The sequence below is a fragment of the Eulemur rufifrons genome, chromosome 20 (genome assembly GCF_041146395.1).
Source record: "Eulemur rufifrons isolate Redbay chromosome 20, OSU_ERuf_1, whole genome shotgun sequence".
In the NCBI taxonomy this organism is placed as follows: Eukaryota; Metazoa; Chordata; class Mammalia; order Primates; family Lemuridae; genus Eulemur; species Eulemur rufifrons.
Genome location: NC_091002.1, coordinates 15,715,012 through 15,729,648, shown reverse-complemented (window position 1 = coordinate 15,729,648; position 14,637 = coordinate 15,715,012). Strand labels below are relative to the sequence as shown.

Genomic DNA, 14,637 nt, shown 5'->3' with positions numbered 1-14,637 from the left:
TTCTGTTAACGTTAACATGGCTAGACACTGTCACTAAATTTGATGAGTATGTGATGGTCTGAATTAAACTATAAGCTACATGGCACATACAAAATTCATTTTGAAGATACCTGAAAAAGACAGGGATTCATCCTCTAGCTGAAACTGAGGACACTTTTTTTTTTTAAACCAAACTTTTGGGGAGATTTTGGGCTGGCTGACCAGAAATGTACAAAATTTTCTCTGTGGGTTATTGGGAATGAGAGGGCAGTTCAAAGAACTAATGACTATCTAGAACATTTGAAACTGAAGGATGAGACAGACCTATATTACAACTGATTGCAAAAAACATGCCATATATAAAAATGCCAGAGGTGGGAAAGATAGTCACTAGCTTCAAATATTACATCCCCTCCCTCCAACTAAAGCAGCCCACTCCAAGCTGCTCGAGAAACTTCATGTAATGCGCCTCGGAATGAATAGCATCAGCAGGGGTTTGTTTACTGATGGTTAATAACTCTCAAACAATACAGGGCATGCCAGCTAGTTTATTCAAATTGAATCTAAACCTTAGATCTCTGGCTTAACAATAACATAAAAAACCGTTATAGATACAATAAATCTTGTGTTAAATCAGAGATGGTTTAAATCAGTCTCATAACTTCTAATATTTTGGGCTGGCAACTACAGCATAACAAATGTTCAATATAGTTACAAAACCACATTTGATTTTCCTTGGCTACCGAATCTTGAGCAGATATGAAAAATGCACTGTTTCACAAAGGTGTTTCCTATATACCCACTGCCGTCAGTCTCAAGTAATTATGGTTTCTTCATCCCCCGGGAACATTTCTAAATGAGAGGCATTTTCCTTTCATCTGCTTGCCTTGATGGGTATTAAGAACTCAGTTAAGTTTAAAGAATGAAGATAAGATTAACTGAGATGCCAAGAAAAGTTTTTATTGCAAGCACAGTGAGCAGAAAGATGTCTTCTCACATAAAAGTGGCCGCAAGGTCTACCATTAACTAAATCTCTTTGATAACCCTTCATTGGTTTAAAGCACATGAATTAGCTTCTTGCTATCAGGTGTACATCATTTCTGCCATGTGGGACATTTTCTTGGGAATATACAAGTAATACTCCATGTAGCCTGATAGGTCCTCAATGGTCACATCATCCACATAGACTCGAGCTTGCTCAGAACAGGAACGGGGAGAGCCAGACAGAGTTCTGGTGTGCAGTGACTGAGAGTAGTCCTCAAGAGTTGATCTTCGTTCTGGAGCCAGGGGAGGGACATTCTGCAGGCCTGAAAAGGAATACACTTCCATATCATGCCATCTCTTACACTGGCATTCCTTGCCTATGCATGCACATGGCTTGCCCTGGTTTAGCTTGGAAACGGATCGAAAGTCAGAGAGATCACTGGCTTTGAGACTTGCTTGGGAGACTTGGGTAGTGTCAGAGGAGTCTTCTTTCTTACTCTCTGATGGGAGCCTTGGAACCGAAGTTATCAAAGGCTCAATGACTGCCCCTGTGTGATTAGCATCAAGAGAAGTGGAGCTTTCTCCTGCACTGAACTCTTTAGGAGTTGAAATTCCCAGCCCACTGCTGCCATCAGGGGAGTCAGTCTGGCTTTTGTGCTTGAGTTGGCTGCTGGAAGAAGATGCTATTGTACTGCAATGTATAAACTTTGGAGGATGAAGGACAGGAGACTTAGAACGTCGACGACGCTGAGTTCTCACTGCTCCTCGTGAAGACTTCCTTGTAGATCTAAGAGGAAAAAAATATACAGGAAGATGTTGGGATACAGAGCCCTCTTAAACAGAACTTTAGAAGAACTGGAAACTCACCTCCTCTCAGATTTGAGTCTAAGGTCATAAATTTTCCCCAAGAGAAATTTCCCCCAAGAGATGTATCTGCTTCCATATTCAAGCTGCCTAAGTCTTTGTCTCAAAAACTTCACATCTTCGTATTAGCAAGCTATAGAAATAGGTGAGATAAGGGTAGTTTTTAATTGACTCACTTGGGATAAACAGTTGGTGCAGAACACCTGCCCTGTCCCAACCCCAGGCTTGGGAACCATAACAGTGGGTCTGGGTGAAATCACTTCACAAAGACAATTTAAACCGATGCTGTAAAGCATAAAAGTTGTGCCCTAAACATGAATGTAGCTGCTTCAGTACCACCGTGAGGCTAATGCTACAAATCGCCCCTACGCCACTACTACCAAATAGAGCAGCAGATTTATGATTCGTTTCTATCACTGGTAACAGCTGGAAAAAAACAAACATTTAGAATTCCTGAGGTTTTCAGATACTGGACATACTATATTGCTATTTATAAAACATTTAAGTAAATGAAAGAACAGAACAAAGAAAAAATAGAGACTCAAAACTACCAAGCAAATTAGACAAAGAATCAAACAGGACTCCAAGAAATAAAACATTTTATATTTGGAATTAAACTAAATGGGTAGCCTAAATAGCAGAACACAGTAGTCCCCTCTTATTTGTGGTTTCACTTTCCAGAGTTTCAGGTACCCGTCAACTGTGGTCAACAGCGGTCCGAAAATATTAAATGGAAAATTCCAGAAATAAACAATTCGTTAAGTTTTAAATTGCACACCATTCTGAGTAGTGTCATGAAACTTTGCGATGTCCCACTCCGTACCATCTGGGATGAGAATCATCCTTTTGTCCCGTGTCTCCCCACTGTATACATTACCTGCCCATTAGTCACTCAGTAGCTGTCCTGGTTATCAGATCAACTGTTACAGTGTCGCAGTGCTTGTGTTCAAGGAACCCTTATTTTACTCAATAATGGCCCCGAAGTGCAAGAGTGGCGGCAATGCTGGCAATTCAGATACGCCAAAGGGAAGTCGTAAAGTGCTTCTGCTGTGGTTTGAATGTGTCCCCTAAAAGTTCGTGTGTTGGCAACTTGGTTCCCAGTGCAGCAGTGTTGAGAGGTGGGACCCTTGGGAGGTGACTGGGTGATAAGAGCTCTGCCTTCATGAATGGATTAGGGTTACAGAGGGAGGGGTTTAGTTATCCTAAGAGTGGGTCTGTTATAAAAGCTAGTTTGGCCATCTCTTGTGAGCCCCCTTGCCACGTGATGCCCTTCACCATGTTATGACACAGCAAGAAGGCGCTCACTCGACACTGGCACCATGCTCTTGGACTTCCCAGCTCCAGAACTGTAAGCAATAAATTTCTTTTCTTTAAAAAGTACCCAGTCTCAGGTACTCAATTCCAGAAACAGAAAAAGACAATTTCCTTTAAGTGAAAAGATGAGAGTTCTTGACTTAATAAGCAAAAAAAAAAAATCATATGCTGAGGTTGCTAAGATCTACAGTAAAATGAATCTTCTGTCCATGAAATTGTGAAGGAAAAAGAAATTTTTGAGCATTTTGCTGTTGTACCTCAAACTGCTGAAGTTAGAGCCATAGTGCATGACAGGTCCTTAGTTACAATGAAAAAGGCACCAAATTTGTGGAAAGAAGACATGAACAGAAACATGTTCCGACTGACAGCAATGAGTTCAGTGCTATCTGCAGTTTCGGGTATCCACTGGAGGTCTTAGAATGTATCCCCCACGGATAAGAGGCGGCTACTCTACACACAGCTAAAGAATGAATTACTGAACTGGAAGATAAATCTAAATCATTTACAACAGAGGTCAGCAAATTGCAGGCTATGGGTCAAATCTGGCCCCCTGCATGTTTTTGGTACAGCCTATGGACACCGCTCCAGCGGGCTAGCACTGTGGGCCACAGAGACCAGACTGGGGTGTTCCCCCACCCTGGTCTCTGTTCTCTCTGCCCGCCTTCCTGGTCAGTGGACATGTTGCACCACTGTCCAGGACCCACACTGGCTACCATCTACATGTTGGGTCTCTGCTATTGTCAACTGCTGAGCACTGAGCAACAGAATCTCAGTTTGAGACTCAACTGGTGCTAGGATCTCTGGAGAAGAGAAGAGCATGGTGGGATCTGGGTGTCACTGGGACAGAGTAAAACTGATCCTGGTGCTGCCCCTTACCCAACCACTCCTCCAAGCCCTCCTCTCAGGCTGCTCATTTCATTCTGGGACTGTCTCAGCAAGTGAACACAAAGTGTGTTCACCAGCCAGAATGGCCTAACCACAGGCAAACAGGGTAGGGTAAAAGTTTTCTCTCTTATATAACTACTTACCTAATATTCTTGGATTTGGCCTCTTGGCCTTCAAAGCTAAAATATTTACTATATGGCACTTAACAAAAAAAGTTTGCTAAGAGGCAATACAGAGACAAGGATTTGGAAAAAATGTAAAAGTTAAGAGAGATGGAAGACAGAACAAGTCTGTGGTCTCTGAAGGAATGAATACAGAGAATGGAGGACAGTGTTTTTTGAAGAGCTAATGACTGAGCAATTTTCTGACTGATGAAAGAAGAGAATCTATAAATATAGCAAGAACAATGGAGCAAAAGAAAAACAAATCCACATCTAGACACATTGTAGCAAAACTGTACAATAGCAAAATCACAAGAAGATCTTAAAAGCAGCCAGAGGCTAATCAGATTATTTCCAAAAGAACAACAATTAGATTGAAAGTAGGCTTTCAATATCAACACGACAAAGCCAGAAGACAATGAATTGTACCTTCAAGTGCTAAGAAAAAATAACTGCCAACCTATAAATATGATTTCAGGTATATCAAATCTTTCAAAAACAAGAATGACATAAAGATATTTTCAGAAAAATCAAAGCAAAGTGCAGTCGGCCCCACGTGTCCATGGGTTCTACATCTGTTGATTCAACTAACCCCAGTCAAAAATATTCTGGGGGGAAAAAAATTTCCACAAAGTTCCAAAAAAGCAAAATTTGAATTTGCTGTGCATGAAGTACTACATTGAATCTGCATGAATGAAATGATGGTAGGCACCGTATTAGGTATTATAAGTAACATAGAGATGATTTAAAGTATACGGGAGGATGTACGTAAGTTATATGCAAATACTATGCCATTTGGTATAAGAGACTTGAACATCCTCAGATTGTGGCAAGGGCGGGGTAGTCCTGGAACCAGTCCAATCCCCAGGGATACGGAGGGACAATTGCATATTTACCAATAGGACATAAATAACTCCAGGGGGCACCATTCAAATGTATTCTATGTGGAGTTATATAATGCAGAAGCCCTATTTACTAATAACAAGCCTTTACTAAAAAAACTAAGGAGAAAGTAGGTGATCCTATATGGAAAGTCTGGGGTGCAAAAATGGTGAACAAAGTAACTGTGAACAAGTAGAAAAGTCTAAACACTGTCTAATAATAACAAAACTTAGCTTGTGAGATTAAAAGAAGTAACAAAATTAAATACTGGGTAACTATATCATCATGGAAGTCAGAAGTCAGAGCAAAAGGATTCTAACAAGTAGGGTTAAAATACTATTAATTTGGCTAACTGCCCCCTCTAAGAAACAAACAGAAATATTAGCCAGGTGTGGTGGCACACACCTATAGTCCCAGCTACTCAGTAGGCTGAGGCAGGAGAATCGCTTAAGCCCAGGAGTTTGAGGTTGCAGTGAGCTGTGATGAAGCCACTGCACTCTAGCCCAGGCAACAGAGCGAGATAGTCTCAAAGGAAAAAAAAACAAACTACTGATTTTTGTCTGTTAAAAGCCTGCATGGTAAAATCAAGGCTAACTACTAAAAGAATAGAAACAAGTGTACAATTTCCAAATAAGTAGAGGGGAAAAAACAGAACCCTGTCAAGCCATTTTTAAAACAAATTTTTTTTTTTTTTTTTTTTTTTTTTGAGACAGAGTCTCACTCTGTTGCCCAGGCTAGAGTGAGTGCCGTGGCATCAGCCTAGCTCACAGCAACCTCAAACTCCTGAGCTCAAGGGATCCTCCTGCCTCAGCCTCCCGAGTAGCTGGAACTACAGGCATGCACCACCATGCCCGGCTAATTTTTTCTATATATATTTTTAGCTGTCCATATAATTTCTTTCTATTTTTAGTAGAGATGGGGTCTCGCTCTTGCTCAGGCTGGTCTCGAACTCCTGAGCTCAAACAATCCGCCCACCTCGGCCTCCCAGAGTGCTAGGATTACAGGCGTGAGCCACCACGCCCGGCCCAAAACAAATTTTTAAATTGAAAAAAAAATTTTTTAATTCCTGGGGGAAAAAGGAAAGGTAGAAAGAAAAAAAAAATAGGAAAAAGCAGGACAAATAACATAAAGTAAAATGGCAGAATCAAGTCCAAATATATCAATAATCAAAATAAAAGTAAATGCACTCAATTCAGCAGTTAAAAAGCTGAACAGATTGAATAAAACAGAACACAATAAAACCTAGCCATATGTTATTTTCATGAGACTATCTAAAACTTAAGAACACAGAATGGTTAGAAAAAAATAGAAAAAGATACACTAGGCAAACACTAACTAAAAGAAAACTGGATTAGCTATATTAATTCCAGACAAAGTAGACATTAAGACAAAAGCCAATATGAGGGATTAAGAATGTCACTACAACAGTGTAAGTTTCAATTCACCAGAAGGAAAACATTCTAAATTTGAATGAACCGAGGCTGTATGAACCTAACAAAATAACCTCGAAATATAGAAAGCAAAAATATAAAACACACAAATTCACTCCCATAGAGGAGATTTCACCATCTCAATTACTGACAGGTCAAGCTGACAAAAAAATTGAGAAAAGATTCAAATATCATATCTAAAAGCCTGATTTAATGGACCATAGAATCCAAGAACCCATTCTTCTCAAACACATGTAGATGTAGAAAATTTATAAAAACTGACTTTGATGGCCAGGCGTGGTGGCTCATGCCTGTAATCCTAGCACTCTGGGAGGCCGAGGCGGGTGCATCGTTTGAGCTCAGGAGTTCGAGACCAGCCTGAGCAAGAGCGAGACCCTGTCTCCACTAAAAATAGAAAGAAATTAGCTAAACAACTAAAATATATACACAAAAAAAATTACCCGGGCATGGTGGCGCACACCTGTAGTCCCAGCTACTGGGGAGGCCGAGGCAGAAGGATCGCTTGAGCCCAGGAGTTTGAAGTGCTGTGAGCTAGGCTGACGCCACAGCACTCTAGCCCGGGCAACAGAGTGAGACTCTGTCTCAAAAAAAAAAAACTGACTTTGGACCATGCAAAACAGAAAGTCTCAGTAAATTCACAACTGAGAAGAATGGGTCCTTCTCTTGATAGTTGGGTCTTAGGTTTTACATCATAACCTATTCTGTCCTGGACAGTCAGGAAAGAAAATTCAGTAATATTTTAAGGTATTGGGATAGAAATCATCTCAATAAAAAGCTCTTACCCATGCCAACTGTCTTTAGATGCACATGTGGTTTTAGGTTTGGTATCATCTGTTGCTGTTCTGACCGATGCTCTGACACTTGTGCCATCTCCAACCGACAGAGATGCTATGGACCTGAAGACAAGAACAAAGTTTATTGCTATAGAAACTTGTAAAATGAGGAGAATTTATTGCTCTCACCAACTCAAATAAAACTATTATCGATGCCTTAATTTTCTTTCTAGTTTGGGTTTCTCAAAAATTGCTCAGCACTTAGTGTAAATTTTCCTCCAAAACCAAATCTGAAGGATCCCTAAAAGCCCATGGTTGCAAAAGCATAAGCCAAAGAATGATCTGTAAGCATAACTAGCAGCAGGATATAAATAGACTTTTAGGCTGTTTCTCTGGGGCAGATCAGGCCTTATGTCCAGAGAGAATGCTAACACTGATGGCTTATTTTATGCAGGCAAACTAGAGCCATGAGAACTAAGTATAGAAGCTTTAGGAGACTCAATCTAACTTAAAAATGAATGAATATATTTTCAATTATTTTACAACTTTAAAAAATATTCTAATTTTTACATCTAATAAATGTGAAATACTACTGAGTGAAATCTTTGTGGTTTAAAATTACACAGGTAATATGGATTCCCAGTAAAAAACATGAAAAAATTCAAAAGAGAGAAAAAGAGAATCATCTACAATCTCACAACCCAGAGACTGTCAACATTTAACATTTTGGCGTAAATCCTTCCAGACATTTTCAATACATAACGCAGGACACCTACTATACATGCCATGGTATTGACAAAATCCTTTAGAAAGAGACATTAAATCTAGTTAAGTAAAAAGATGCTCACTGAAACACAAAATAAAAAGTAACTGGGAATAACCTAAATATCCAACAATAGAAAAATACTATATTATATAAATTATGGCACATCTATACAATGGAATATTAGGAATTTATTAAAAATTAAGTACACAAAGAACTTTTAATGATATGGGAGAATGCTTATATTAAATAACATTCGAAGAAAACAGCATAGATAAATACCTCTACATACATTATGGTATCAACTATGTAAAAAAAAGTATAGGGTATCAGGTACAGATGGTTTAGATGTTAATAGTAGTTATGGTAAATTGTAATTCTTTCTCATCTTTTTTTGCTTTTAGAAAGTTTTCTGTTATTTTTTCTATTGTATTATTCTATAGTCAGATAAAAAGGATTGTTGCTCTATAATAAATATATACAGATTTGTCCTGGTAAGATAAATACCGTTAGGAATCAAAAACCTGTTGAACAGGATCATGCTAAATTCCTGACAAAGCTTGGTTAGTTTATGAGTCAGTCCCTCAGATGTCCCATTTTTAAACTGGCAACAACATGAAACAACTAGAAACGTATGCTACTCTACACAAGTCTTATTCTGCTTAGTCATGCTAATGACTCACCCCTTGTACTCTTATTTGGTTTTTTAAAATGTTCTCTACTGTTCCTTCTCTTTCTATAATTTTACTCAAGGTAGATCAGAGCTACAAATATATAATTTTTGATCATATATTGTACAGATACTTTGAAAGATTTTTTTTATGTTCCAAGTAGTTGTTAGGGACACCAAAATGGCTTAATTTTACATTTTAACTTCTTAAAACATCAGGAAAGAAGTCTCTGTATCAAGAGTTACTTATATAACCTTACACACTGAGAGATTTGTATGTATGCGTGTGTGTATACATTCCTAGTATTCTCTTGATTTAAAAAAAATTATTTCTATACAAGAAATCACAAAGGAATAAATACACTACGACTACAATCTGGAACTGATTCTGTGCTTGTTGCCCAAAATGGCTTATCAAAGTCCTGATATGAAATGGCAAGATGACCATATTGAAGAACCACTGGGAAGAAAAGTACTTTTTTGGAGTATCACAGAAGCAAACATAAGCACTTGTAACATCTGTGCAAATCTATGAGCATAAATCTTCCCATTTGGTAGGCCAAAAATAATTCTAGCAATAGGCAGACAGCTGTAACAACATCTACTTAATTTTTACTTTATGCTAGATACTGCATATTGTCTTCATGGTACCACATAAAAGAATGGATAAGAGCACAGGTTCTGGAAAGAAATTACCTAGTTTCAAATATCCTGGCTCTGCAACTTCCTACCAATTTGACCTTTAGCAAGTGACTTAATTTGTGCTTTAATCTATAAACAGAAATGACAGTAGTATCTATCTTGTAAGGTAGCAGGAAGATTAAATAACATGCACAAAGTACTTAATCCAATGCTGAGGGCATAGCATGTGAGCAATAAACATTAGCAATTATTAATATTACTTGTGGAATGTTCTCTATACCTCCAGTGTTTGGTTTCCATTCATGAAAAGAAAAATTGTTATATCCATTAAAATTTTGAGGTCTCTTTTGGCCTGGGGCAAAGAATTGGGGTGAGAAGAGTCTTGTACAGAGTATTTTGCAAACGGTAAAATATTAACATTCAGACAGCAGCTGGTCTGCAGGTGCTCTAATTAGTTTGACCAAAGGATCCAAGATTATTGATCTCAGTGACAGAACCCTACTGAATAGAGGTTTCCATAGTGATAGACTCAGCAATCACACACCATGAAATCGACAATGTCTTCACAGATTTCTACTGAGCCAATTCACTTTTAGTGAAAAATACTGTCATTCCCTTGAGATGTATGAGGAAATCCCTGATGAGACACTGCTTGATAATCTTTGATTAAAAAGAATCTCTGATTAAAAAGAGAAGGGGGGGACTCCTCCTCAAAGGTAAAGAAACCCAAAACACCCAACCTTGGAGTACAAATGAGCTGCTATTTTTCAAATTTAACAGAAAAGAGTTTGTTTTTAAAATAAGACAATACCATACACAAATTAGAATGTCACACTACCAGCATTTATATCTTCTAAGAATGAGAAATATTAAAAGAGGAAGAACTCTTTAGGGGAAAGGGACTACTTAAAATTAGTAAATAAATAATTCTAAATAATATATTACACATTTAATTACCCTGATGCATCCACTCTTAACTTCTTGAAAGCAGTTTGTAGACTCTCCTCCTCTCCATCCTTGGCTTCAGATTTCATTGTGAAAGTTTTTACACTACTATGGATGTTCCGGTTAATACTAAAAAAGAAAAATAAGATGAGCAAAGTGAAAACAGGTGCGATCAAAAGCATAGCTTTTGTTAAAAATACATATTCCTGATACAATTACTGCTGGAAGGTAAAAAAAAGCCAAGTTTTATTTCTAAAAGGAAGTTTAAGTGTAGATAATTAGGACACTATAGGTTTTAAGAAATGAAATGATACAAAAAATGGGTATTATGACAGAATTTAAATTCTCCAAATACCTGATGCCAATATCCTACTACACAGTTTTGGAAACTAGATCACCTGAAATCTCTGTTTCAGTATACTTTCTAACGGGGAAAAAAATCTCCTCAAGTTGGTCTAGAAACCTATGGACAAAATGACTTTTACATCAGAAATAAAAGGAAAAAGCTCAAACTAGAGCACTCTGATTCTTTAGAATGATACCAAATATTTGTCTAGTCTAACTCTAATTCCAACTCTAATTACTTAATTCCAATTAAGTATAACTTCGTGACACATGACAGCGTATTTCTAAAGCAACCCTGACCCAGGTATCAATATTCATGAATACATGGTTTAGAGAACAAGATGTTACCACTGTTAAAGCAGAATTAGAAACTTATTTCAATGATTATTGATTTTTCAACACTCTGCCAATAAGACTCATTGGTTTTTTTCATAACTTTGAATACTGTAATTATTAAACAAGAAAGAAAATAAATGAACTATACTTGCAACTCAGCAAGATAAAAAACAGAATTTTTCTTTAGCCGAAAGAGGTAGGAAGTAAAGAAAAAAGAATTACTGTTCTATAGATGCACCTTTAAATGATCCCTTAACTTAGTTTGTTTAACCAAAGTTTTCCATTTCTTCCACCCTAATTTTTCTATTTAAACAAAGAAAGGGGAAAGAAGGACTAACCGAAGTGACAAGGAACACAACAAAGAAATCTGTTCATAAACCCTTGAATTTAGTCTCTAAATTATTTTTTTACTCAGGGTAATTAGTAGGCACCAAATCCCAAACAAAAAATAAGCAAACCAATATCTATAAACATATCACAGGGAATCAGAAAGAAAAAAAAAGTAAAACAAAAAATAGAAGATAGAGAATTTTTGTGCAGAGGATTCACTTCACTTCTTTATTTCTAAGCGATTACACCCAACCCCATCCTCCCACCCCCGCAGGCGGCACTCTCAGAGGGCACAGTGCCTCTCTTTGGACCCCTGGGTCCTCTCTGATTCCATATCTGCTCATTTCTCAGGGGTGGGTTTGATGTAATTGTGAGACCTCTACTATTCCAAAGGTCAAAGTGTCATAATTACAAAATAAAGACACAAGGAATCAAGATGCAATGCATTTATTTATTTACATATAGAAGCTAAGGTATTTTAGGCAGAGCTCTCTGAAGAACACTGAAAACAGTGTTTCTGAAAACAGTCTCAAAAGAATTCAGCTAACTTTCACCTCAATTGAACACAAAAAATTTAAATACACTCTCTACACACATTTTGCTGATTTATTTAACTAGTACTTGAACATGAGGACACATTATCCATACTATTCCATACTTCATCAGTCTCTAATTGAATTTAGAGCAGGATCCTCTCAAATAAACAATAATGTCCCATATACCTGGGGGAAGAGGGGAGCAAAGACCACTTATTCTAATATTTTGAAGCTCCACAGCTCTAATATTTTGAAGCTCCACAGCTCTAAACGAGTACTACTGCAGGTTGTAAACAAATTCTTCCTGCTGCCAGAACTAAATTAAAGTTTGATTTATAGTTCTCAATTACCTTATGACCAGTTAGTCAAATGCTCGGCCCTTAAAGAGTTAAAAAATCATCTGAGCCAGTCTCCCCAACCCACAGACCCCAAACAGTCCTCAATCCTCTTTAGGCCTCTCTAGAAATCAGTCAATATTTAAGCAAGCATCACATCTAAACAAACACTGCTGAATTCTATAGGTAGACATTCATTCCTTCCACAAATGTTTTACAGAATTTCTACCACGAGTGTAGCACTAGATCCTAGAGATAGAAGCCTGTGAACTCCATTTCTGTAAGGACTGGAATCTCATTCCTGCCCTCCAGGAGTTGACAATGTAACACTGTGCTAAGCTTTGCACCCACATATGTAACTTTTAATTATACAGTGCTGACTTAATAGCACGGCTGCTGACCACTCTAAATGTTAATACAAACTTAGTTAACATTCTAAAAGATCTAGCATCTAAAAAACAAGAGACCAAAAAAAAAAAAAAAAAAAAACTAGGGCTACAGACTAAAGCTTTAGAAATGAGGTTCTGTGTAAACATTTTCGCACTTCCAGGATTTTGATTACTCACCTTTTTTTTTCAATTATTTTAACCCACAGCAAAGGTGAGTCTTAGGCATGGCCTTAAGTACTAGATTAGAACCATGCTTGTAACTACAAAAAGCTTATGTTCTTCTGTATTCATAGCTTCCCATTCATTCAAAGCAAGAGCTGTACAACTCACTCCACACAACAGATAACTGGTTTGTCCTCCTTCATTAACATCAAAATTGTGGGAGACATTCTAGCCGTTTCCACCGAAGTGACTTCTTGTTGAACTAATCCCCAAAGAGAATTTTTAAAGGCCTATTAGAAGTTACTTTGTATTGTTTTAAGCCAAATCAGATAGGGCAATTTTAACTTTGTCTCGGATTTTCCCCAACGTTTCAAAAAAGGTAAGTTCTTCCAAGTTTCTCCATCACTAGGGCAAATTCCTGGTTCTCTTTCTACGAATAGTATGTGTCACAATCTTATTTACACCTTGCCATTTTAACCAAGACCTCCTTGAACCTCAAGCTAGGGTCTACATTTCCAGGACCCTTAAAAGACCGGAGAACGATAAATAAGGGATCCGCGCGTAAGCGTGTCATCACAATGTTAAAGGTTTCAAAACTTTCCCAGACCAGCAGGAAACGTGGAGTCTGGGGAAGAAAACCCGGCCCAGCAACTCTCGAAGAGGTAAACAAGACCGGGTTCAAACAATCGGCTTCTAGGACAAAAAACACATTTACATCTCTCTCTGCACACCCACTCACACTCGCAGTACTACAGCCGAAACACCATGTTAATTCTTTTCACGCAGAATCTGGACCTGTCGCGGTTAAAGAGGTTCAGGGGAAAAGGTCAAAACTTGGGGGGACACGGAGAGTAGGGACAACGCCGCGCAGGGAGCTATCCAGGCGCTCTGCCCGCCCGGGGTCTCCAGTTGGAAAGCTGCGTCCTCAGGAGAGTCCCCCGGCCAGAATGAGTGGCTGGAGTAGGGCCAAGGCTCAAGGGATGCGGGAGGAGAAAGGAGTGTGGCCGAAGAGGTAGCCAACGAGAATGGGGCTCAGAGGCGAGCGGGAAAGAGCGGGAAGGGGCAAAGGGCGGCCGAGGAAGGCGAAAAGGGAAGCTACGGCTGGGCGGGAGACCGCGGGGGAGCGGGACAGGGCGGGGGCCGCGGGAGGACAAGAGGGCGAGCAGGGGAGAGAGGGGAGCTCAGGCAGGTCCAGGCCGCAGTGGAAGAGGGGGCGCGGAGAGGCCCAGGCCCGGCCCAGGCAGTCGGCGCCGGGAGACGACGCGACTGGAGGCAGGCGGGCCCAGTGGAAGCCGCCCGCGGCCAGGCCGGGCGTGGAGGCCGAGATGCGGTGCCGCGGCCCCTCCCCATCACGTCAGGACACTCACCTCCTCGCAGCTGGGGCGCTCCGGTGATCCGGTCCCGTCAGTTCAGATCGTCTCTTCCCCGATCGCGGCGCCTGACTGACCCGGATCCAAACCCGCGGAGGGGTCGGCCCGCGCCTCAGAACTCGCACTGCGCCTGCGTCACTCGGGCACGCACCCCACCCCCTGCTCATGCTCCTCCCACCCCAGTGAGTCGGCTGCTCGGCAGGCGGTGGCTGCGCAGGCGCGGGGCGGTGGCAGCGCCTGGCAAACGCCCGGCACCCTCCCTCTCGGGAGCACGTGCGCCTTACGTCACTTCCTGTTATTCTTTTCTCTCCGTGCTCCCTCCCTCGTGGTTCGCTCCCGGCCCGCGTTTGGGGCGTGCCTGTTTCCTCCTCTGTCAGGTGAGTGAGTAGGCGTTATTTTTCGCAGTCGCCGACTGCCTCCACTTCCCCGCGGTCTCCTTGTGCTTAGTCCTCTACCTGGAGTCACCTAGGCAACGGAATTCTGTGGGTAAGGACGGGATCTGGAGTCTTTATCGCAGTCTA

At 40.1% G+C, this 14,637-nt stretch overlaps 1 protein-coding gene across 1 annotated transcript; it reads right to left on the bottom strand.

Moving 5' to 3' along the window:
- OSER1 (oxidative stress responsive serine rich 1) lies at positions 1 to 14,226 on the bottom strand. Its single transcript, XM_069495962.1, has 4 exons — positions 14,114 to 14,226; positions 10,326 to 10,442; positions 7,303 to 7,416; positions 1 to 1,750 (listed from the first exon to the last, which is right to left on the bottom strand). The coding sequence occupies exons 2-4, from the start codon at positions 10,400 to 10,402 to the stop codon at positions 1,063 to 1,065; spliced, it is 879 nt and encodes a 292-aa protein (XP_069352063.1). The 5' UTR covers positions 10,403 to 10,442; positions 14,114 to 14,226; the 3' UTR covers positions 1 to 1,062.
- Positions 14,227 to 14,637: the final 411 nt, after the last annotated feature.

Excerpts from the sequence above, each read along its gene's own strand:
- OSER1 (XM_069495962.1), bottom strand. The coding sequence starts at position 10,402 with ATGAAATCTGAAGCCAAGGATGGAGAGGAGGAGAGTCTACAAACTGCT. Across the intron at positions 7,417-10,325 it reads TTAAGAGTGGATGCATCAGG|GTCCATAGCATCTCTGTCGG; the intron begins GTAATTAAATGT and ends TCTTGTCTTCAG. Across the intron at positions 1,751-7,302 it reads TCTAAAGACAGTTGGCATGG|ATCTACAAGGAAGTCTTCAC; the intron begins GTAAGAGCTTTT and ends TTTTCCTCTTAG.